We start from the raw sequence: 23,959 nt of genomic DNA, 5'->3' as shown, positions 1-23,959 counted from the left end.
CTCCACAAGCAGGTCTACACCCAAGAGAGCTGAAGACACATGTTCACACAGCAACCCCACAAGCAGGTCTATACCTGAGAGAGCTGAAGACACATCGTGACCCAGCAACTCCACCAGCAGGTCTACACCCGAGAGAGCTGGAGACGCATGTTCACACAGCAACTCCACAAGCAGGTCTACACCCGAGAGAGCTGAAGACCCATGTTCACACAGCAACCCCACAGGCAGGTCTACACCCGAGACAGCTGAAGACACAGGTTCACACAACAACCCCACAAGCAGGTGTACACCCCAGAGAGCTGAAGACACATCGTGACCCAGCAACTCCACAAGCAGGTCTACACCCAAGAGAGCCGAAGACACATGTTCACACAGCAACCCCACAAGCAGGTCTACACCTGAGAGAGCTGAAGACACAGGTTCACACAACAACCCCTCAAGCAGGTCTACACCCGAGAGAGCTGAAGACACATCATGGCCCAGCAACTCCACAAGTAGGTCTACACCCGAGAGAACTGAAGACACATGTTCACACAGCAACCCCACAAGCAGGTCTACACCCGAGAGAGCTGAAGACACATCATGGCCCAGCAACTCCACAAGTAGGTCTACACCCGAGAGAACTGAAGACACATGTTCACACAGCAACCCCACAAGCAGGTCTACACCCGAGAGAGCTGAAGACACAGGTTCACACAGCAACTCCACAACAGGTCTACACTCCGAGAGAGCTGAAGACACAGGTTCACACAGCAACTCCACAAGCAGGTCTACACCCGAGAGCTGAAGACACAGTTCACGCAGCAACTCCACAAGCAGGTCTACACCCGAGAGAACTGAAGATGCAGGTTCACACAGCAACTCCACAAGCAGGTCTACACCCGAGAGCTGGAGACACAGGTTCACACAGCAACCCCACAAGCAAGTCTACATCCGAGAGAGCTGAAGACACATTGTGACCCAGCAACTCCACTAGCAGGTCTACACCCGAGAGAGCTGGAGACACAGGTTCACACAGCAACTCCACAAGCAGGTCTACACCCAAGAGAGCTGGAGACACAGGTTCACACAGCAACTCCACAAGCAGGTGTACACCCGAGAGAGCTGGAGACACATGTTCACACAGCAACTCCACATGCAGGTGTACACCCGAGAGAGCTGGAGACACATGTTCACACAGCAACTTGCACGTGGATACTCATGTCCATCAACTGATGAACAGATACATGAAATGTGATCTCCGCACAATAAACAGCATTCAGTCATGAGGAAGAAGCACAGGTGAGCCCAGAACACACATGCTGAGTAAACAGAGTCCCTGGAACACACGTGCTGAGTAAACGGAGTCCCTGGAACACACGTGCTGAGTAAGTGACATCCCTGGAACACACATGCTGAGTAACTGAGGTCCCTGGAACACACGTGCTGAGTAAACGGAGTCCCTGGAACACACGTGCTGAGTAACTGAGGTCCCTGGAACACACGTGCTGAGTAAATGGAGTCCCTGGAACACACGTGCTGAGTAACTGAGGTCCCTGGAACACACATGCTGAGTAACTGAGGTCCCTGGAACACACGTGCTGAGTAAGTGACATCCCTTGAACACACGTGCTGAGTAAATGGAGTCCCTGGAACACACGTGCTGAGTAAACGGAGTCCCTGGAACACACGTGCTGAGGAAGTGAGGTCCCTGGAACACACGTGCTGAGTAAGTGAGGTCCCTGGAACACACGTGCTGAGTAAGTGAGGTCCCTGGAACACATGTGCTGAGTACGTGAAGTCCGATGCAAAGGCCACATGCTGTTTGATTCCATTTGCATGAAACGTCCAGGTCAATCCAGAAGTGGCTTCGTGGTTGGGGGAAGGGGGGAAGGAGGGTGTCATCAAATGGGTACTGGGTTTCTTTCAGAGGTGATAAAAATATTCTGAAATCAGGGATGAAGGTCACACAACCTTGTGAATATGCTAAAACACTGAACTGTGTAGGTTTTATGGTGCCTGAATTTTGTCCTAATTTAAAGGTAATATCAACAACAATAAATGCAGCCAACACAGGCTTCCCCAAATGACAGGACTAACCCCCCACTGATGGGGCAGCTTTACCACATGTGTGCTTCACTCAGCAGGGCCAGGGGAGGGGGGATGGAGCTGGCCCTAAGAGAGCTGCCACCGCTCCGAAGCCAGCGACGGCCCCGTGTGGCGGGCAGCCTTCCTCCAGAGGCGAGCACAGCACCACGTCTGTGTGTGATCAAGGACCATGAGGCAGTGAGCGGCCAGCCGGGCAAGCTCAGGGGCCCTCGGGCAGCTGGCTGGGCAGGAGGCGGGGACAGAGAGGGCGTGGGCCAGAGGACGGGGCTGGACTGTCCCAAGGAGGCCGATGGGTCTGGGAGGAAGGCTCCAGCTGGCTGGGCTCGGCCAGGGTGGGCACCATGAGCAGAGGACTTCCCTAAGGGGTGTGGAGGGAACGGCAGCTCCCAGAGCCACACACCCATGGCCCCGGAGGCTGCAGCGCACAGCTGCCTGGGGGTTCCACCTGGGAATCACCACTGCAAGGCGCCTGCCAGCTCCAAAAGCCACATGGAATATCCTGGTCCCACGCTGACCCTGAGGAGTTTAGGCAAAGGATGTCAAGAAGCTGGTCAACTGCATGGGATGGCAGCGAGGCTAGGCTAGCACTGAGCCCAATGCTGCCAAGGCCACCACCTCCCTACCTGGAGCGTCCCCCAGCTCCAGGGAGAAGGAGGAAGGGCTCCTCCCACAGCACTCCTCGTCGGCAGCTACAGCCGGCCTCTCTCCACACCTGGAGCTCTTCCAGCCACAGGAGACTGGATGTGAGGGACAAGTGGACCCCATGCATATGCACCACCCCCGCAGAGGGAGCCTGATGGAGACTCCAGTCTCTACTGCACAGAAGCCGATGTGGACGTGGCTTCAGGAGGCAGAAATACCAACACACCATGCAGCTGTCAGGGCCTGAGGAGGGGGACTGGATGTCAGGCGAGGATCATGTGGGATTAACCATGATTAGCCCCGGAGCGAGCGGCCTCTCAGGAGAGCCACGGGCGCCAGCGAGCATGTGCACGCGTGCTCAGCGCGTGGGCCGGGGACACCCGGAGCGGCTTGGGGAAGTTGTGGCTCTGCGTGGCCCTTGGCACACCCCATCACATGTGCAGCTGGTGGGAAGGCTATCAGGACACAGAGCGCCCCTTCCCTGCTGACACCTCCAGGTACTCTGGCCTGCCCTGCGGAGCCTCCACCCGGACAGCCAGGCGGCTTTTACTACCAGTTAAGAAGACACGGCGGCCACGTTTAGGTTCTACAGCAATTTAATTTTTCATGGGTGAGAATCTTCTCACTTTCAACAGTGAAAATGACCACAGTCCAGCCCCCAGGTCCACTGGGAAGACAGGGACTAGAATTCTCGCAGCAGGAGGCGGGCACGCGGGATGGACTGAGGGAGCACAGGGCCTCACCTGGCTCTATCCAACTTGGCGTCACTCCCGCCGTAAGCCATGGCTGCCACACTCTGAACAGAGACCCAGGGTAAGATGCACACGTTAGGCTATGGCCCTCCCCGCCCAGGCCCACACGCATTCGACAGAGAACTAAGGCAAGTACCCCCAGGAGGCCTCACCTCCCTGCAGCCCGAGACACTCGGGCCCCTTTTAACCCAAATATGGTCTGATCCCCCAAAATGACCTCACAACCTGTGGTTACACCCTAAGTCTGACAGACATCAATTCCATAGGCACCAGGTTCAAACCAGCACTCAATGACTCTCTCCACTTGCTGGCATCAACATCAACTCAGAAAAGAGGCAAGAAGAAAAAATTGACTCGGCCCTACACAAAAATGAGCAGGCGAACCAGCAACTGAGAGCGGCCATTTTCTTCTGATTTCTGTGCAGGTCTCTTATTGGCATTAAGCAGTTGAGGAAAACCCCCTCGCGACTCTGCATGGGGGCTCCTCCACAGCACAGTGACACTGCGCAGGTGTGGCACAGGCCAGGTGCCCGCGTGCTGCAGGAGGGCACTGCTCTAGGAGCCCGCATCTGCCTGGCACTGAGCACTGTGACCCGTGGCCTAACCAGAACAAATCCCAGGCTCCACGGGAGTCACAGTGGCCCCAGGCGAGGGTGCCCCGGCCTGGACTCCATCCCTCATGTGAGACAGTCGGTCACGGTGGCAACAGACACCAAAGGATACCCCTCTCCAAGGGAAAACCTTCTCCCCAGAGAGCCGGGCCCGTCGGCCTTCAGGCAGAACCGACCAAATCTCCACTCAGACCTACCAAACCGGTGTCACAGAGTACAAAAGAAACACACACACAAAGGCCACAACATGTGCGTGCAGTGAGACTCAGGAAGAAAACTTTCAGCCAAGAGTGCCATAGAAAGTGACCTCTCTGCACCCATCAGTAAACACCACCCTGAGAAGTCACAACCCTAAGTCACTCAGCATCAGGAAGCACAATGACAGAGTGTCTGTTCCACAAACCCTACAGTCACTGCCTCATCAAATAACTTATCAGCAACCTAAATACAAGACCTGCAAGGGCTCCAAAGTTCTAAAATCAAAATCATAGAAAACAAAAAAAAAATCCCAAAAATGATAATACAAGTAACCAAGGCAACGCAAATTAAATTATAACAGATGCCATTTTACACATCTAATAGGTCACATTTTAAAGCCTGGCCACAACAAAAGTTGTCAAGGATGTGGACTATCAGGGACTCTCCGATAGCCTGATGGGAGTGTGTGATGAGCATGTGTGTGATGCACATGTGTGTGCCTATGTGGTATGCATGTATGTGTATGTATATTGTGCGTGTGTATGGTGTGTACATATGCACCTGTGTAGTGCATGCTTGTACATGCATGTGTGTGCCTGTGGTGTGCAAGTGTGTGATATGCATGTGTGTACAGAAACTTGGCACACTGGAGAGCAGCTTCCATCAGCCCCAACAGGTGCCCAGAGATTCTGGCCCAGGTCCCTGTGGAGGTGCACGGAGAGGGCTCGCCGCATCAGCTCACGTGACAGCCGAACAGGAAACAGCCTCAGTGTCCACTGTGGATCTGTGGATGCATTCTGGTGTGTTCACTCGGTTGAGCAAATTTCACAGCAGTTAAAATGCTGCATGACCTCACAACGCCTGCAGGACAAAGCCACAGGAGGACACAGGTGGCACAGTGACAGTCCTCGGAGCGTGCCATCAAGGAGGACCTATGCGTCTGACAACTTCAGCACGGGGGCCGGGCCGGGTATCTGCACAAGGAAGGGAGCCCGCGGGCTGGGACAGATGCCTGGGTGAAGGCAGCTCCTCCACTTCACGGGCCGGGCAGCCCCCCGAGACACCAGGGCACGGCAGACCCCCAACTCAGGTTCCACCCAAGTACAGAACTGAATTTTCTCCATCAAAAGCACCAAGTGCTGAGCCAAGGTGAATTCCAGCAGGTGAGAGGCTGTTCATCCTCTTACAAAAAGGTGAAACACGTGTGTTTCATCTGTGATGCGGATTCCTAATGCAGCAGCTGCCATAAAACGCTGAAGTCACCCTCTGGTCTGTCTGTGCAGGCCACACGTGCTGAGGGCAACAAAACACCCTGCAGAGTGTGACAAGGTGTGTCAGTGTTATGCCTGTCTGGGTCACTCTGCATGAAAACTAAACTAAAATTGTCAAGGTTATCAAAGTTCATAGACCAATTTTCTCCGAGACGCTAGGAAACACTGAACTCTCTCCCTGATAGGACAGAAGCCCCAAGTGTGTGCATTTGAGTTTGTGACCCATGGCTCTCAGGAGGCGAGTCAGGACGCCCCGCTGTCCAGAGGCTCCTGGTCACCCTGTGCACTTTGTGAGCACACACCAACGGCCAGGTCCCCTGAGTCACTTCAAGCTCCTCATCCTCCCAGCATAGCCACAGCCCAGCCCAAGCCCCCCTTCTTCCCCTTCCGGCCAAGCAACTTATCAAAAGTTCAAAAAAACAGATAGGCCCCGGCAGCTCCACTGGGCCAGCGCCTGTAAAATGGGGTGACCATACCCAGGGGACAACAGCCTCTCCTACGACATCTCACTGTTCACAGAGAGGGATCAGCAGCGCTCTTCCCCAGTACAGTGAAGGAACAGGGGCCTGCGCACCATCACACATCACCACACAGCCTGCAGCACCTGGGCCTGCTGCTTGCCATCCACACACCCCACCCCACCATGCCATCTATGCCACCCACTGACCACGCCAGCCACACCACCCATGTCACCCACAGTGGCCACACCACCCACACCACCCACGCTACCCACATCAGTGCCAACGCCACCCACATTGATCACACCAACCACACCGATCATGCCACACAATACCACGCCACCCATACTACCCACATGGACCAACCACGCTACCCACATCAGTGCCAATCATGCCACGCACATGGGCCATGCCACCCACACCAACCATGCCACCCACACCACCCATGCCACCCACGCCACCCACGCCAACCATGCCACCCACGCCAACCATGCCAACCACACCAACCATGCCAACCACAACACCCAGGCCTCCCACGCCAACCATGCCACCCACGCCAACCATGCCACCCATGCCAACCATGCCAACCACAACACCCAGGCCACCCACACCAACTGCACCAACCATGCCGACCACGCAGCTTCCTAGGCAGGCTCAGCTCCCATTTCCCTCCTCTCAGTAGCCTGAACAGCTGCCCCTTCCTTATTCTCCAGTTGGCTCTGATCCTCTGAAGCCCTCAGAACCCAGCCCCGCCACTTGCCCAGGAGCCCATCTGTGGTGTCCACCTGCGCTGTGGACTCTGAGTGCCCTAAGCCACCCTCCAGTCACTGAACAAATCCCTCATCTCCTGCTGGAGCTCAGAGGCCAGGGAAGCTGGTGACCATAGCCGTGGGGCCAGGCAGCACAGTACACTACCCTTGTGCCCTGTGGGCACAACAGGCTAGTGAGGCCCTGAAAGTGACAACAGATATTCCAAATACTTCCTATCTGAATAAATATTTAACCAAGGCTCTGAGGAGGCGCCCACCAATCCTCCCTCCCTATCCCACTCAATATTCCACCAAGGCTCTGAGAAGGTGTTTACCAATCCTCCCTCCCTATCCCACTCAATATTCCACCAAGGCTCTGAGAAGGTGTTTACCAATCCTCCCTCCCTATCCCACTCAATATTCCACCAAGGCTCTGAGAAGGTGTTTACCAATCCTCCCTCCCTATCCCACTCAATATTCCACCAAGGCTCTGAGAAGGTGTTTACCAATCCTCCCTCCCTATCCCACTCAATATTCCACCAAAGCTCTGAGAAGGCACCACCAATCCTCCCTCCCTATCCCACTCAATATTCCACCAAAGCTCTGAGAAGGCACCACCAATCCTCCCTCCCTATCCTACTCCAACTTCTCCAAGGCTCTGAGGCGGCACCCATAAACGCTCCCAAGTGAATGGGAGACAAGGATGCAGGAGGACACAGCCTCACACAGAAGCTCTCCTGGTCCTCAGGCCTCCTCCTCCACTGACAGACTCAGCACAGCAGAATCAGAGGACACCTGGACCCCTGTGTGGGGGGTGCTGCCAGGCTGGGCCGCAAGGCAGGCAGAGCTCCGAACCCCAGGGACTCCCCAAGCAGAACCCAGTTTAATCGTGCGGCCGACTATTCAGAGAAGACCCTGGCTGGCTCTTCTGACGGTCTTGGTCAGTCCTGCCTCTGTCCCCCTGGGTCCTGCCTCTGTTCCCTAGCTGGTCAGGTCCATTCCCACCCCACGTCCCTCCAGCCTGGGCCCAGGCCTCCACCTTCCACCTGTGTATGACGCACACACTGCCCACTGCAGCAGCGAGGGAGGCAAAGCCGTTACAGCAAACAGGAAGTTGCAACAGCTCTGAAAAACCGTAATGGTGATGGAGAAAATTAAAGCAAGCCATATGTCCCCACAAGTCTGTGTGCTACTTGGACAGATGTCTTTCTCAAGAGAACCAGCTCCTCTGAGAGTCCCACCCAAATCCCCCCACATGACCCACAGTGGCTGGTCCACTTTGCACCCAGGCGTATGGCAAATACTTGCTGACCCAGAAGCCTGGTGTCCCCCGACCACCTGGAGGGACGCTGCAGGCAGATGACGGTGGGTTGGTCTGTCCCCTAACTAAGCCACTCTTTGGAAGAAACAAAGCAGCAGGCAGTCAACCCAGTTCTCAGCTTCACACTTGCAGACTCATCCATGTGGTCAGAGCGCCAGGGACCACAGGAAGGGGCTCCCCGCTCAACTCTGCAGTCTAACATTTCACAGTGCCGGCAGGTGGCAACTGACAGCCGCTCAGAAGCCTGAAAGGTAGGCAGGGGAGGGTGCTCAGGGCTAAGGCTCTGCAGCTGCCCACCAGGCTCGCACTATGGGTCTTATCCCCCTCATCTGCTCAGTGGGCTCAGGCAGGAACCTGGACCAAGCAGCGTGTGGCTACTGAAGCCACTGGCCCAAATGGAGCACAGTGCAGCCCCTTTCAGGTGGACTCCTTTCCAGGTGGGCTGCAGAGTCCCCACCACATGGCCCACTGTCACCCAAGGACGGCCAGGTCCACCCCAGAGAGCCACGCACCCAATGACCACCCTGAAGGCCAAACGCCATAGGGGCCAGTTGGTGGCCAAAGAGACAACAGCTACGTCTGGCAGAACCGCCCCTGCAGTGCCAAGGATCTAAGACAACAGGAGGCGAGGTCAGCGACCATGGCCCCTCAGACTCTGGCAGCTGCCACCTCCACCGTCTTCCATGAGGTCAAGTGGGACCAAATTAGCGTTTCCACTTGTTTTAATAGTGAAATAGCCAGACACCCCCACCCCCAGCTGTCCTACAGTGGACGTCCTGTGGCCAGCGAGCCCAGCCAGGATGCCGGCTTGGCCACTTGCATTCAGAAGATTCGTACCATGCAGCTCACAGCCAGGCCCTCTCAGCACGTCAAGGGACACGGCGGCCGGTTCACGGAAATGCTCAGCCCAAGGGTGTCGCTTCTCTCCTCTCATGGGCGCTGCTCCAGGTGTGGTGAGGTGCACCTTGGAGTAACAGCAGTGTCACAGGTGGCACTAGCTATGCAGAACCACAGAGTTGCTACTGAGACCTGCACCTGGACTCCCAAAGACCACTGACACCCAGGAGAGAGCAGTCGCTGGAGAGGACAGGGACTACAGGCCAGTGGCCTGAGACAGCCCCCGGAGCAGCCTCACCACATCCCCGAGAGGCTGGGTGAAGTGAGTTAACCTGCGGGACAACTCTGACCCTAAACAGTGGCAATGTGGTCTCCTAAGCTCTCTCTGCTCTCCTCCATAAATACTAATAACTCAAGACTGACCCCATCTTCTACTGCCTGGTTAGCAACTCAAGGCTGACTCCATCCCCTAATGCCCGGTTAGTAACTCGAGGCTGACCCCATCCCCTAATGCCCGGTTAGTAACTCGAGGCTGACCCCATCCCCTAATGCCCGGTTAGTAACTCGAGGCTGACCCCATCCCCTAATGCCCGGTTAGTAACTCGAGGCTGACCCCATCCCCTAATGCCCGGTTAGTAACTCGAGGCTGACCCCATCCCCTAATGCCCGGTTAGTAACTCGAGGCTGACCCCATCCCCTAATGCCCGGTTAGTAACTCGAGGCTGACCCCATCCCCTAATGCCCGGTTAGTAACTCGAGGCTGACCCCATCCCCTAATGCCCGGTTAGTAACTCGAGGCTGACCCCATCCCCTAATGCCCGGTTAGTAACTCGAGGCTGACCCCATCCCCTAATGCCCGGTTAGTAACTCGAGGCTGACCCCATCCCCTAATGCCCGGTTAGTAACTCGAGGCTGACCCCATCCCCTAATGCCCGGTTAGTAACTCGAGGCTGACCCCATCCCCTAATGCCCGGTTAGTAACTCGAGGCTGACCCCATCCCCTAATGCCCGGTTAGTAACTCGAGGCTGAATCCATCCCCTAATGCCCGGTTAGTAACTCGAGGCTGACCCCATCCCCTAATGCCCGGTTAGTAACTCGAGGCTGACCCCATCCCCTAATGCCCGGTTAGTAACTCGAGGCTGACCCCATCCCCTAATGCCCGGTTAGTAACTCGAGGCTGACCCCATCCCCTAATGCCCGGTTAGTAACTCGAGGCTGACCCCATCCCCTAATGCCCGGTTAATAACTCGAGGCTGACCCCATCCCCTAATGCCTGGTTAATAACTCGAGGCTGATTCCATCCCCTAATGCCTGGTTAGTAACTCGAGGCTGACGCCATCCCCTAATGCCTGGTTAATAACTCGAGGCTGACCCCATCCCCTAATGCCTGGTTAATAACTCGAGGCTGACGCCATCCCCTAATGCCTGGTTAGTAACTCGAGGCTGACGCCATCCCCTAATGCCTGGTTAATAACTCAAGGCTGACCCCATCCCCTAATGCCTGGTTAATAACTCGAGGCTGATTCCATCCTTTAATGCCTGGTTAGTAACTCGAGGCTGATTCCATCCTCTAATGCCTGGTTAGTAACTCGAGGCTGACCCCATCCCCTAATGCCTGGTTAATAATTTGAGGCTGACTCCGTACTCTAAGACACAGTGACTCAGTCGTCACATCAATCCTGTAACAGAGACATACCATCCCCACCATTCAGACCAGGTGCAGAGAGTGGGGCTGCAGGAACCCAGGCTGGGCTGGGTGGCCCCGACCTGTGTCACAGAGCCTCACGGAAGCCCCGGCTCCCGCCCTGCAGCTGCAGAGCTCCAGGACACACACCTGTCTGCTCCTGCTTCACCTGCACTCACCATGCTCATCACACCTGCCACCTGCCAGGCAAACGGGAGCCTCTTAGCAGAGGCCTCGCATCCCACAGGCCCTCCTGGAGGGGTGGGCAGAGGGCAGCCCACCAACACCGTCATCCAGCTGTCAAAGCCATTACCAACACGGCAAGATAACCATCCTTGTGGGGAATTATTATTTGGAAGTAGGACCAGAAATGCAAGTTATACTGCAAGATGCCACCACACAGCCATAATTAAACAGACAAATGCCACCACGTGCTGGCATGATGCAGAAGAGCTAGAGTCCTTCCACACCACTCGACGGGGCACAAATGGGGCAGCAATTATGGGAAGAATTGAGCAGCTCCGGGAAAGACAGCCATAGAGTGACCACTCGGCCAGCCCTAGAGCAGTGACACCCTCGTCCACACAGGCACGTGCATATTCACAAACAGCACACTAGCCACGATAGCCCCAACGTCCATCTATGGGCGACTGGAGAAATGAGGTATGCCTCCACTCAGGGGACACTGCTCAGCCATGAAACAGGGCAGACAAGCCCAGGTGCAGTGGCTCACACCTGTCATCCCAGCACTTTGGGAGGCCAAGGTGGATCACTTGAGGCCAGGAATTCGAGACCAGCCTGGGCAACATAGCGAGACCCCATACCTACAAAAAATTGTAAAAGCCTGGCGTGGTGGCCGCGCCTGTGGCCCCAGCTACTCAGGAGGCTGAAGCAGGAAGAATGCTTGAGTCCAGGAGTTTAAAGCTTCGGTGAGTGGTGACTGTGCCACTGCACTCCAGCCTAGGTGAAAGTGAGACCCTATCTCAAAAAAAAAAAAAAAAAAAAAGCCAGGTAAACTGCTGATATGCAAAGCATATCAATACAAACCTTGAAACACTGCGTTACGCTAAGTCAAAGAAACCAGACGCATGAAAACAACACAGCCTGTGGTTCACGATACAGTGCCCTCAGCGCAGACGAAACTGGTGGGACAGAAAGCATTCGTGGCCCACGGCCGGGAGCAGGGACTGAGGAGGGAAGTGTCTCAAAGCTGAGCTGCGGTGTTGGTTACACACCATAAATATTTTCTCAAAGTCAGTGAACCATACACTCACATTGGGTGAACTGCATGCTATTCAAATCCCGGGTAAATAACACTGTTAAACGCGCAAACACAAAAGCCAACCAGATCTCGGAACCCCCCACAGGCCTCTCCCTCTTCTCCGGGTGCGAGGCAGGAGCAGAGCCGACTCCAAGGCTGCCGGCCATGGGTAGCAGAGGCCTGGCCTGGCCTTTGGTGACTTCAACACCCCTTCCCCTGGCCCCATGGACCTCCTGAGCATGGCATCTGTGGCCGCAAACACCACCACGGTCCAGGGACTACCGGATCCACAGCTCCTCCAACTCCCTTCCAGCTGCATTGGCCCCACCCCACCCCTCCACCCATTTGAGCAGAACCCGAATAAAGACACCATGGCCGGGCACGATGGCTCACACCTGTAACGCGGGCAGATCACAAGGTCAGGAGTTCGAGACCAGCCTGGCCAATATGGTGAAACCCTGTCTCTACTAAAAATACAAAAAAAAATTAGCCGGGCGTGGTGGTGCACGCCTGTAATCCCAGCTACTAAGGGGGCTGAGGCAGGAGAATTGCTTAAACCTGGGAGGCGGAGGTCGCAGTGAGGTGAGATCACGCCATGGTACTCCAGCCTGGGTGATGGAGTGTCCATCTCAAAAAAAAAAAATTAAAAAAGACACCATGGTCCCCACCCCAGACGCTGCTGCTCAAAGGCCAGCACACCTGAGTGTGACGCCACAGCCATGGTAAAACACAGTACGACGGGAAGGGAGCTTGGGACTAACTTGGTGAGTCACCAAGAACGCTTCACAGGGCTGGGGGCACACGGGCTGTCCCTTGAAGGAGGAAAACCCTGCTTGCCTAGGTGAGGCGTCCAGGAGGAACCCTTTGAAAAAAGAGCCCCTCAAGCTGAGGCAGGAAGGCGTGAAAAACCAAGTCCTGTTCAGGCCACGGGCGCTTGGGTAGAGAAGGAGGAGATGGGAGGTCAGCCCAGGGTGATGGCGAGGGTGCAGGTGCCCAGCCTCCCGGGAACCCCAGATGCCAGGCAGGTGGGCAGAGGTGGGCGCTCCCTCCCGGTTATATTCACTACAGGCAGCTGGGCCCAGGCTCACACAACCTCACACCACCCAGGCAGCCGAGCCCGGGCTCACAACCTCACACCACCCAGGCAGCCGAGCCCGGGCTCACACAACCTCACACCACCCAGGCAGCCGAGCCCGGGCTCACACAACCTCACACCACCCAGGCAGCCGAGTGCACTGCTCAGCCTGGGCCACGCGCCCCGGACAGAAGCAAAGGCCAGGCTGTTACCCAGAGGCCGCCGAGAGCACCTGACGCCAGGAAGAGGATGAAGAGAGCCCCTCCAGGGACACCTGATGGTAGTAACGCCTCACTCAGCCCAAAGGCTGACAGTCCAGAAACCATGTGACAGCCACGCCCTCCCTGACCACGCTGAGCCACCGTGCAAGGTGGGATTCCTACTCCCTGGGCACAGACAGGCTGACAGGTGAAACACAGCCCAAGGCTACACACGCGAGGAATGGTGGGGCCCGCCCCGCATCCACGTGAACCTGGACTGTGGCCTCGCACCTGGCACTGAAGGCGGGATTTCCTCTCCACGGGGACTTGGGCCAAAGCCAAGTCTCGGGTTCTTCAATCTCCTCTGGTTCCTGGAATGAGGACCAGTCATGCAGGACCCCGAGAGGGGAGGACGCAGAAAGGAAGGCTGTCTGTGGCAGATGACACAGCCTGCTAACCAGGGCCAGGCCTGGGCTCTGCTGAGCAGGAAACAGAGTCTGCCCCTGCCAGAGTGCAGTCCTGGTGCCTACAGGACCAAAGGCAGGGCCAGGCAAGACCAGCCAGGCAGGCCCAGGCAGAAACGAGAGGGAAGGGCCAAGGAGAACAGTGGCTGGGCGGTCACGTGGGGACAAGGGGACAGGCCAGAGCCCAGGGGGCCTGGGGTCTGCAGTGCACCCAGGAAGAGGGCAGTTCAGTGCAGGCTACACAGATCTGCAGGAGCCAGGAGACCCCACGCAGAGACGCCCAGGACAATTCAGAGTGGGAAGGAGGCGGGGACGGGGCCGGGGAAAGCTGCCCCAGCAGCCAAGGCAGCCCTACTAAGCCCTCACCCACCTTCCAAGACAGAGAAGGGGGAGCACAGCCCCCCGACACGGCAACCAGCTGGTCCCCAGCAACCCCTAAAGAGGAGTCTCACACTCCTGTCGGAGAGAAGGATCAAGAAGACAACCGGCTTAAGGTCACCGAGACCCACCAGGGGGTCAGGGTTCAAGTAACAGGCAGATCCGGAGGCCATGCTCCTGGAGGTGGGGCTGTTCTCACTCACGACAGGGAAAAACCAGAAGCGGCATCTTCTGAGCCTGGAGTGGCAGCAGAGGGCCTTCCCGGCACTCAGGGCACGCCGCTGGGAAACCACTTCCGAGCCATCACCAAGACCCCCGCGGGCTGGAAGCGCCATCACCCCAGACCCGCCCCAGAAGTGGTGTCCAGCCCCAACCCACCCAGGACGACCGGTGGCTTCCACATCCTCGGAAGCGTCCTCCGTCACATGAGCACATGGCGTGACACGGCCGAGGGCTGCAGGCTCCAGGACGTCCCCAGATGCCTCGGCCACTCATCCCAACACAACAGCGCTGCCAGCCCCCATACACAAGCAGGACCTGGTGGACGCTCCTCCAGAGCCATTTCCACGTCTCCAAACACACCTTTAACATTAGAGCCTAAAGAGTGGACACAGTGCAGGCGCCATCCACACTCTCGTCACCTCAGGCCGAGCGGAGGCAGCAACCACAATTGAGGCAGTCGGCCTTCCTAAAAGCCGGCCTGGAGCCGGCACTCAGAGCTCCACAGAGCAGGGGGAGCTTGGAAAAAGCCAGATCTGAGCCCATGGCAGCACCAGCCAGACCTGGTGGGGTGGGACTTGGGGCTCCAGAGCCTCTGAGCCCAGTTCCTGGTTCCCACCGGGCTCTGAGATTCCCAAGTGTCCCAATTAATGAAACCGAGCAAAGGAAGGTGGAACTTGACAGCACTTTCAGGTCCGCATGGGAACAGCCTGCCTGTTCCGCACCCTCTTCCCCCAGGGCCCCCACAAGTATTTCACTGGAGTGCACTCACATCGGAAGGACCCGCCCAGGAAACAGCGGGAACACCCCAGCAGAGGCAGTGGGGCACAGAGTGGCATGTGGAGAGATGCCCACCCTCCTCCGCCTGGACCCCATTCCCTGACGGAGGCCACCTCCCTGGAGGCTGTCCCTCCGTGAGCCCCACAGCTCAGAGAGACCTGCTGTCTCCTGCCGCCCCGATCTGGTCAAAGCCTTCCGAACGCCCCTCCAGCCCCTGGACAGAGGGGCTCTAAATTTGATGCTTCGCGGTGGGGCAGGCCTGGGTCTGGATTTCTGTAACTTCTGAATCAGACCCAACAAGTCCACGGAAACACCCCAGTACCGGCCTCTTCCCCCAAAATCAGACCCCCACCGAGCACAGCCATCCCAGAGCCATGCGGGGCCCTCTGCCCTGCTCCACCTGCCCCACAACTCCACACGGACAGACACTCCTCAGTGGTGCTGGTCAGAGTGGGGCTTCTCGGAGCAGTGCGGGCAACAGCGACGGACGTGACCACACCTACGTGCAGACGTTCTCCCAATACTGCCCGACAGGTCGATCTGGGTGCTTACTTCAAAACATGAGGAATCGTTAATATTTCAAACCAAAGAAGTCCCATCCCCACCCCCAACCCGGGTGATCTAAACTCTCTCCTCAGCAACTCTAGAGACTGATAAAAAACAGGAAGTAAACGGGGGATGAAAGTTTGTGAGCAGAGAAAACACGGCCGGCCGTTCTCAAAGGCTGAATTAGTAACAATCCAAAGAGCACAGCCTGCTGCGTCCCAAATGCCAGGGCCGGAGGGAGAGGGGCATGCAGAGCTGGGAAACGGAGAACTGCCAGGTTTATTCCAAAAGTCTAAAAATCAAGGACAGACCCGAAATGATGCTGTCTAAGGTGAGGAGGTGTTCAAGATTTAGACGTGGTTTCCTGAGGTGGCAGAAGCAGCTCCCGTACCCTGCAGCCAGAGCTGGGACCACAGTCATATTTAACCCTCCCTGCCCGGCAGACAGACGATCCTGCCGCTTATGAGCCCTGGCAAACAGGTCATAATTCTCCCAGGGAAAGTGCACTGAGATCTTGGGTCAGAGACAGCAATGCAAAAAAAAGGCTGCTGAGACACCTCCAGCCACACCCATTGCCGCACAGGGGCAGGGAGGGCACCTGCAGACCACAGGCCTCCCCCATCCTCTGTGCCCGTCACACAGGGAGGAAGACAGCTGCCTCTGAAATGAGGACGCCTCAACCTCCTTGAGAGCTGGCACTCTGCTCTGGCCGGAGCGGCAGAGCAGGGCCCCACCTACTGCCGGCTGGCATCCTGGTTGTGTGCTTCTCCCTGGGAGTGGGCACCCACACAGAGATGGCACTTACGGCTGTGCATCTAGATGAGGTCCCAGGAAGGGAGAAGGGTGGCCAGCCTGAGCCCAGGGGCGCCAACACCAAGAGGTGCAGAAACCAGAACCCTGGGACCCCGCTGGTAGGGATGTGACATGGGGCAGCCACCGTGGACTGCCTGACAGGCCCTCGAGGGTTAAATACGAACTCACCACATCACCCAGCAATGCCAAGACTATGCACACCCAACAGCACTGAGAACGCATGTCCGCCTAGGGACGTCTGCAAAGACGCACACAGCAGCACTGTTCACCAGAACCGGAAGGTGGGAACAGCCCAAACATCCACTCTTCACCTGAACTGAAAGATGGGAACAGCCCAAACATCCACTGTTCACCAGAACCGGAAGGAGGGAACAGCCCAAACATCCACTGTTCACCAGAACCGGAAGGAGGGAACAGCCCAAACATCCGCTGTTCACCAGAACCGGAAGGTGGGGACAGCCCAAACATCCACTCTTCAACCAGAACCGGAAGGTGGGAACAGCCCAAACATCCACTGTTCACCAGAACCGGAAGGAGGGAACAGCCCAAACATCCACTGTTCACCAGAACCGGAAGGTGGGAACAGCCCAAACATCCACTGTTCACCAGAACCGGAAGGAGGGAACAGCCCAAACATCCATTATTCACCAGAACTGGAAGGTGGGAACAGCCCAAACATCCACTGTTCACCAGAACCGGAAGGAGGGAACAGCCCAAACATCCACTGTTCACCAGAACCGGAAGGAGGGAACAGCCCAAACATCCACTGTTCACCAGAACCGGAAGGTGGGAACAGCCCAAACATCCACTGTTCACCAGAACCGGAAGGAGGGAACAGCCCAAACATCCACTGTTCACCAGAACCGGAAGGAGGGAACAGCCCAAACATCCACTGTTCACCAGAACCGGAAGGTGGGAACAGCCCAAACATCCACTGTTCACCAGAACCGGAAGGTGGGAACAGCCCAAACATCCACTGTTCACCAGAACCGGAAGGAGGGAACAGCCCAAACATCCACTGTTCACCAGAACCGGAAGGTGGGAACAGCCAAACATCCACTGTTCACCAGAACCGGAAGGTGGGAACAGCCCAAACATCCACTGTTCACCAGAACCGGAAGGTGGAAACAGCCCAAACATCCATTGTTCACCAGAACCGGAAGGTGGAAACAGCCCAAACATCCATTATTCACCAGAACCGGAAGGTGGGAACAGCCCAAACATCCACCAGCTGATGAACACAGAAACAAAACTTGGTGTATCCACACAATGGAATATTATTCAGCCATAAACAGGAATAAAGAGACTTGGCACTGTGGCTCATGCCTGTAAGCCCAGCACTTTGGGAGCCCAAGGCCAGGGGATCACTTGAGGCCAGGCCTTTGAGACTAGCCTAGGCAGCACAGTGAGACCTCATCTTCTCAAAAAGTAAAAAGAATTAGCTGGGCATAGTGGTGCATGCCTGTAGTCCCCGTTATTCAGGAGGCTAAGGCAGGAGGATCACTTGAAGCGAGGAAGTCAAGGCTACAGTGAGCTGCGATCACACCATTGTATTCCAGTCTGGGTGAACAGCAAGACCCTGTCTCTATAATTTAAAAGAAAAAAGAAAGAAAGAAATGAAGGACTGATGCACGCTGCAACATGGACACTTTTAACATACGCTCGGTGAAAGCAGTCAGGTCAAAGGGCAGACAGTGTCTGATTCCACGTATGTGAAACACCCGGGACAAGCAAATCCACAGAGAGGAAAACTGACTGCAGGTGGTGGGGACGCTGGGGGACATGGGGCTTGGGTGCTAATGCAGCTTCTTTTGAGGTGATAAAAATGTTCTAAAATTGCCTGTGGTGACAGTTGCACACCCTGTGAATATACTGAAAACCAGTGAATTGTACACCTCATATGGGTGAAAGGGCTGGGTGTGAGGGCCCACACCTGTGATTCCAACACTCCTGGAGACAGAGGTGAGAGCAATGCTTGAGCCCAGGAGTTTGAGCCCAGTCTGGGCAACATAGCAAGACCCCATCTCTACAAAAAATAAAAATAAAAATATCAGCTGGGTGTGGTAGCATGCACCTGTGGTCCCAGCTACTTGGAAGGCTGAGGCGGGAGGATGGCTTCAGATCACTTCAGCCCAGGAGTTCAAGGCTACAGTGAGCCACCGCACTCCAGCCTGGGTGACAGAATGAGACCCTGTCTGAAAACAAAAAAGAAAAGGAAAAAGAAAAGGGTGAGGGGCATGGTGTGTGAATTTTGTCCCAGCACAGCCATTACCAAGTGAAACGTCCCTGAAGAAGAAGGAGGATCCACAGAGGGAGCAAAAGTTCTGGCCAGTCACTGCCAGCTGGGTACAACCCACACCCAGCCCTGGGCCCTGCTGTGCAGAAGTGCTGGGGCAGAGACCTGGAGAAGGACCTGGAGGGGAGACCCCCCACCCCACTCGAGAGCTGCCACGGTAGAGAGTCAGGATGCCCCGCAGTGGCTGCAGGAAACATGGAGTTCAGAGTTTTCAAGGTGGGAGAGAGGGCAGTACCTTTGGTGTTGCCAGGAACCACATGGCAAAGAGGGCAATGCTGATGCTACCAGAGAGAGACGCCAGCCTGCACTGCTGACCATCACCGACTCCATACCCATGGCAGCTCCGCCACCTCCACGGTCTTCCAGGGCTCATCAACACCTGCTGACTGCAAGGCGCTCAGGTCCCTGCCAGCGAGCACGTGCCGAGCCCACTCTCACAGCCGTTCTGCAACCCCGGGTCTGGGCAGAAGGACAGGGCTGCCCGGGAGCTGACTAAGCAAAAAGGCAAACTGGCTCGGAACTGACTTAGCTGTGAACAAGCAGCAGGAAGGGCCGCCAGGCAGATACCCACCAGCGGGCTGTGTTCTCAGGACCAAACAGCAGCCTGACCATGCAAGGGTGGGACGCAGTTATGACGCCACAGCTGGCAAGAATTCACCTCCTCAACACCCTTCTCATAAAAATGGAAGGAACCAAAAGCCAGAAACCTCACTTGTCAAAAAACCAGCCACATCAAAGCAAAACAATTAAATATGGACCCCTGGTCACCTCTTTCCAAGCAAACCAGTAGTGACAGCAGGAGTCCAATCCAGGAATTAAAGACCAGCTGCCGGGCTCACCGAGGGCGGTCTGGCAGTCCGTATAAGCCTGGGAAAGTCCCAGGCACCCCAGCCACCGGGCCAGAGACAGGGGTGCCCATAACAGTTTGGGGAAGGAGAACTGGGCTGAGGAGGCCTTTTCATAGGTTGACTAGGTCAAAACTATTTCCATAATACTACAAAATGACTCCTCTTTCCGTTCTCATTGTCTCCTAGGGAAGAACGGCCAACACCTGAGGGGGTGCCGGTGATGTGGGATGATGTAATCGCTCTGCCAGCTGGGGCAGTGAGCTACGTATTCTCATGCAGTTTCAGCTCCCAATATGAGAAATATTGGTAGTTATAACCAACATAAACAAGAACTCTTTCGGGTCCTCCATAATTTCTAGGAATGTGAGGGATAAGGGCTTGGGGACTGGTACACTGTAAGGCATTTACCGCAACACTGTCTGCACAGGGTCAGACGCAACCCCAGTGGGGACAGCCCCGCAGCCCGCAGCACGGCCACTCTGGGGTCACAAAGATGGAGTAGTGATGAGCAAACAGGGGCTGCTGAGCAAGATTCCGTGTGGATCCCAGGACGCTACAAACCACAGCTGAAGTTTATGCACACAGCGTTTTGAGAGCGGTTACCTCTGGACCAGGGACAGTGGCTCACACCTGTAATCCCAGCACTTTGGGAAGCTAAGGCAGGCGGATTGCTTGGGCCCAGGAGTTCAAGACCAGCCTGGACAACACGGCGAAGCCTGGTCTCTACAAAAATTAGCCAGGCATGGTGGCGTGCACCTGTGGTCCCAGCTACTCAGGACGCTGAGGTTCACCTGAGTCAGGGAGGTCAAGGCTGCAGTGAGTTGTGATTGCACCACTACAGCACTCTAGTCTGGGCAACAGAATGAGACCCTGTCTAAAACAAAAACAAGAGGGGGAGGAGGAGGGGCCTTATGAGGGAAGACTTTCAAAACTGCAAAAGCAAAAGCAAACCACCTATCACTTGTGCACAAAAGGAAAACAGAGTCCGTCACAGTCCGGGATATCTGCTTCAGATTCAAACATCTTCCTCCTCGGAACTGTGACCGGCTCCGGCACTGGTCACAGACAAGCTTGGCTTCCAACACGATGAGACTGAGTGAGAAAGATTCCTTCACAGCCTGAGCACTGCCTACAGGGTGTGTTCGTCAGCACGGGACGGGCTGCACAAAGGCAAACGGAATCTCAAAGCAGGTCCCCTGAAATCCAGGACAAACCAAGGAACCAAAACTTCCTTCACTCATGAATTTCCTTCCACCGGCCAGGCTTCTGGCCCACAAGTACCACACCCCAAACCTCAACCAAGGAAGGGGGCCTGGGAATGTGAGTGCCTGGCTGGTTTCCACTGAAGGAGGCTGGGTCTGGCTGCACACATTAAGAAATCTTCAGACACGGACAGATACGTTTCCACTCAGCCCTGAAATCACAATGCACCTTTCAGAATTAACCTATGTACTGTTGACCTAAACAAATGTTCCTTCTAAACATAAACATAATGCAAAATTCCATATAGCCTTTAAGAAAAATGAAAATTCAGAGAGAATAGGTTGCTAAACAAAAGTGAATTAAGTTACCCAATTTAATATCAACAGAGATAAATACGTGTATACAATTGAAACACAACAAAAATGCTAGAACTCAGAATCAAAGATTACTGGAAAGAATGTCTGCACAGTAAAACTCGTTTCCCTTTGAGACTAAAATGCCCCACCATGCTTAATGCTCCTGACATTTCTGAGGCTTTGAAGCCGCAGCTAACGGATCTGAATCATCTGAACAAAACCATGCTGTAGTGACATGTTACTGGAAAGCCTAGAATAGAACGCCAAATATACAGACACACACCCATGCCAGGCACTTTTGTAGAAAATGATCAAACATAAACCTAGATGAAGTTGTCAATAATAAAGTGTGAGGAAAAGCAGTTTCTCCCCAGCAGGTCAGTATAATACATGGGCACCTGGAAGTTAAAATAAGAAAACAGAAAAACAGCGCCTTTTGTTAATAAAAACCAAACCTAGCCTGTGCATGAACTGAGCTTCATCAAACACTTCACCCATGCTTGCTGCCAGCAAAGACACAAGACCTCCTCCTGAAATGGAAACCACGCGTGCATCAGTGGCACACATCCGTCATAAAGCTGGTGCGGCGCCCCACTGTTCACCTAGGGAGGGAGGGAGCGTCTGTGGCTCCATGGCCTCCATCTGGGCCACTTGGAGCCGCACTCTGCTTTATTTGGGTTGGCAGCAGGAGTACCAACAGCAGGGTGGCACCGTGGCTGAAACGCCAAACTAGGTCAGCCTGGCCTGCCTCTGGGGAGCTCCCAGTGCGCCCTGGGCCTCAGCTCCCTGGTCTCTCCAGAGACGGGGGCACCCCAGGATCTTGGGTGGGACTGAGGCTTGGGTGGGAGGGGCCCTAGAAGGTAAAGGCCATAGGCAGTCAGCATCCCCTTTCTGGCCCTGAAGAGCTTCTCAGCATCTTTTTCTTCAATAAACAACAAATATAAAGTCCTACAGTGCTTTCAACAGACTTCCCTTATTTAAGAACTAAAGAGATACTAAGTGGCAGGGTTAAATGAGGGCACCCTACCCTCTGGCCCTGCAGGGACAGACAGACAGTGAGGCCGGCACCCAGGCATACAGGAGCTGGGGCTGACAGCCAGAGTGGAGGGCCTAGGCTCAGAGGACAGGGGCCAGGGGTGGGAGTCAAGGGTTAGGGTTTGGGAATTCCGCAGGCTCAAGGCCCAGGCTTTAAGACCAGGATTCAGGATTCAGGGTTCAGGGGCAGGAGCTTGTTGGAGGAAGGGGCCAAAGATGGGATCTAGGAACCAGAGTTAGGGGCAGGGTCCAGAATTGGGTTTGGAGCCTGATTCTGAAACCAGGGTTCCAGGTTCAGGGGTCAAGGACAGGGGTTCAGGGACATAAGCTGGGGCCTGAGGTTGAAATTCAGGGTTCAGAGTCAGGCTAGATTGGCTTTAGAGGCAAAGGACCACAGTATGAAGGCTGGGATTCTAGGGCTAGAATTCAGTGATTGGGGAACAGGGACAGGAGGTTGGGGCCACAGGCCCAGTGTCAGAAGTTCCTGGGTTAGGGTCTGTGGTTATGTTTCAGGGTTTGGGGTCCAGGGCTCAGGGACCAGAGACAGACGTCTGAGAGCTGGTTCTGTAACCAGGGTTCTGCAGTCAGGATTTGTGGTTCCAGTGACCATGGATCTGGGGTTCAGGGCCAGGGTTGGGGATGGGCATTCCAGGGCCAGGGTACTGAGGATTCGGAAATCAGGGCTGGGGCTGGGTTTGGTGCGCACAGACCCGGTTTCTGGGGTTTGGGTTCCGGGGACTGTTAAAAGGGGTTCTGACAGGGTTTTAATATTGGAGTTTCGAGGTCAGGATTCGGAGACAGGAGTTCAGAGGCAGGGTCCCAGGGTCAAGGATCAGCTGCTGGAGTCTGGAGGATGGGGTTAGGGGATTCAGGGCCCAGGTCTTCAGGTCTCAGGCTTGGGGATCAAGACAGGGGTCTGGGCTCCCAGACTTGGGAATCAGGACAGGAGTCTGGGGTCCCGGGTACAGGGATCAGAGTCTGGGGCCTCTGGGTCTGGAGGTTCAAGGTCCAGGGTCCAGGGCTTGCAGTTCGGGGCCCCGGGGTCAGGGTCGGGGGTCCCGGGCTCCGGGCCTGCCGCCGGCGCGGGGCACTTACGTCGTCGAAGAGCGAGCCCACGTTGGCCGTGACCAGCAGCACCGCGGTGCCCGGAGCGGCCACCTTCCCCGCCATGGTGCCCGGGCGGCGCGGGCGCTGGGCTGGGCGGCGGCGGCGGCGGCCGCTTCCTCCGGGACCGGCCGGCCGGGGTCTTCGCGGGGCCGCGGGGCGTCAGCTGCGCCGGGGGGCGGCCCCGGGGCGCATCGCGGGCTCGGCGGGTCGGCCGGGCCTTGCCGGGGCTCCGGCCTCGCGCTCGCTAGCTCGCTCGCTCGCTGCTCCGCGGCCCCGCGCCCGTCGCTCGCCGCCGCGCCTCACAGCGGCCCGCGCGCAGCCATTAGATCCGCTGGGAAAGTTCCCGCAGCCGCCGCCGACTCAGGCTGAGAGCAAGTCCCGCCCCGCGGAGCCGAACCCGGGGCGGGGCCTGCGCGGGGCGGAGCCTGACTCGCGGTGGGGCCTGCGAGGGGCGGAGCCTGACCCGGGGAGTGGCCTGTGCGGGGTGGAGCCGGGCCTGGGGCGGGGCCCGCGCGGGGAGGAGCAGGGCCCGGGGAGGGGCCCTGCTGGGGGCGGGGCCTTGAGGGGCGGGGTCTGAGCTGGGCCTAGGTCTGAACAGAGTGGGGCGGGGCCTGAAGGGGGCGCGGTCTGTGCGTGACTTGGGGCTCCCGTGGAGGCGGGGCCAGCCCCGGGGCGGGGCCTCCTGTCGGGGCGGGGCCTACGCGGGGTGCTTCTGCGTCCGGCGGCCTAGTACTGGCCGCTCCTCGACCGCGCGCCTGTCTGTCAG

The 23,959-nt window shown here is 56.4% G+C and overlaps 1 protein-coding gene across 4 annotated transcripts in view; it reads right to left on the bottom strand.

Moving 5' to 3' along the window:
• The window catches only part of INPP5A (inositol polyphosphate-5-phosphatase A), a 244,174-nt gene extending 220,603 nt beyond the window's left edge, over positions 1–23,571 (bottom strand). The window contains exon 1 of one of the 4 annotated variants that reach the window (XR_008510733.2): positions 23,182–23,380. Coding sequence is in view for 2 of the 4 variants with exons in the window: in XM_024253980.2 (XP_024109748.1) it covers positions 23,182–23,256 (75 nt within the window). In the remaining 2 variants the exon portion in view is untranslated. Of the gene's footprint in view, positions 1–23,181 lie in introns of all 4 variants that reach the window. The other 3 variants (XM_024253980.2, XM_054523088.2, XM_054523089.2) reach the window with 3 other exon arrangements.
• Between the last annotated feature and the right edge of the window lie 388 nt (positions 23,572–23,959).

The sequence above is a fragment of the Pongo abelii genome, chromosome 8 (genome assembly GCF_028885655.2).
Source record: "Pongo abelii isolate AG06213 chromosome 8, NHGRI_mPonAbe1-v2.0_pri, whole genome shotgun sequence".
Taxonomy (NCBI): Eukaryota; Metazoa; Chordata; class Mammalia; order Primates; family Hominidae; genus Pongo; species Pongo abelii.
Note: the sequence above shows the minus strand (reverse complement) of the source record. Positions and strands in the feature narration are given on the sequence as shown.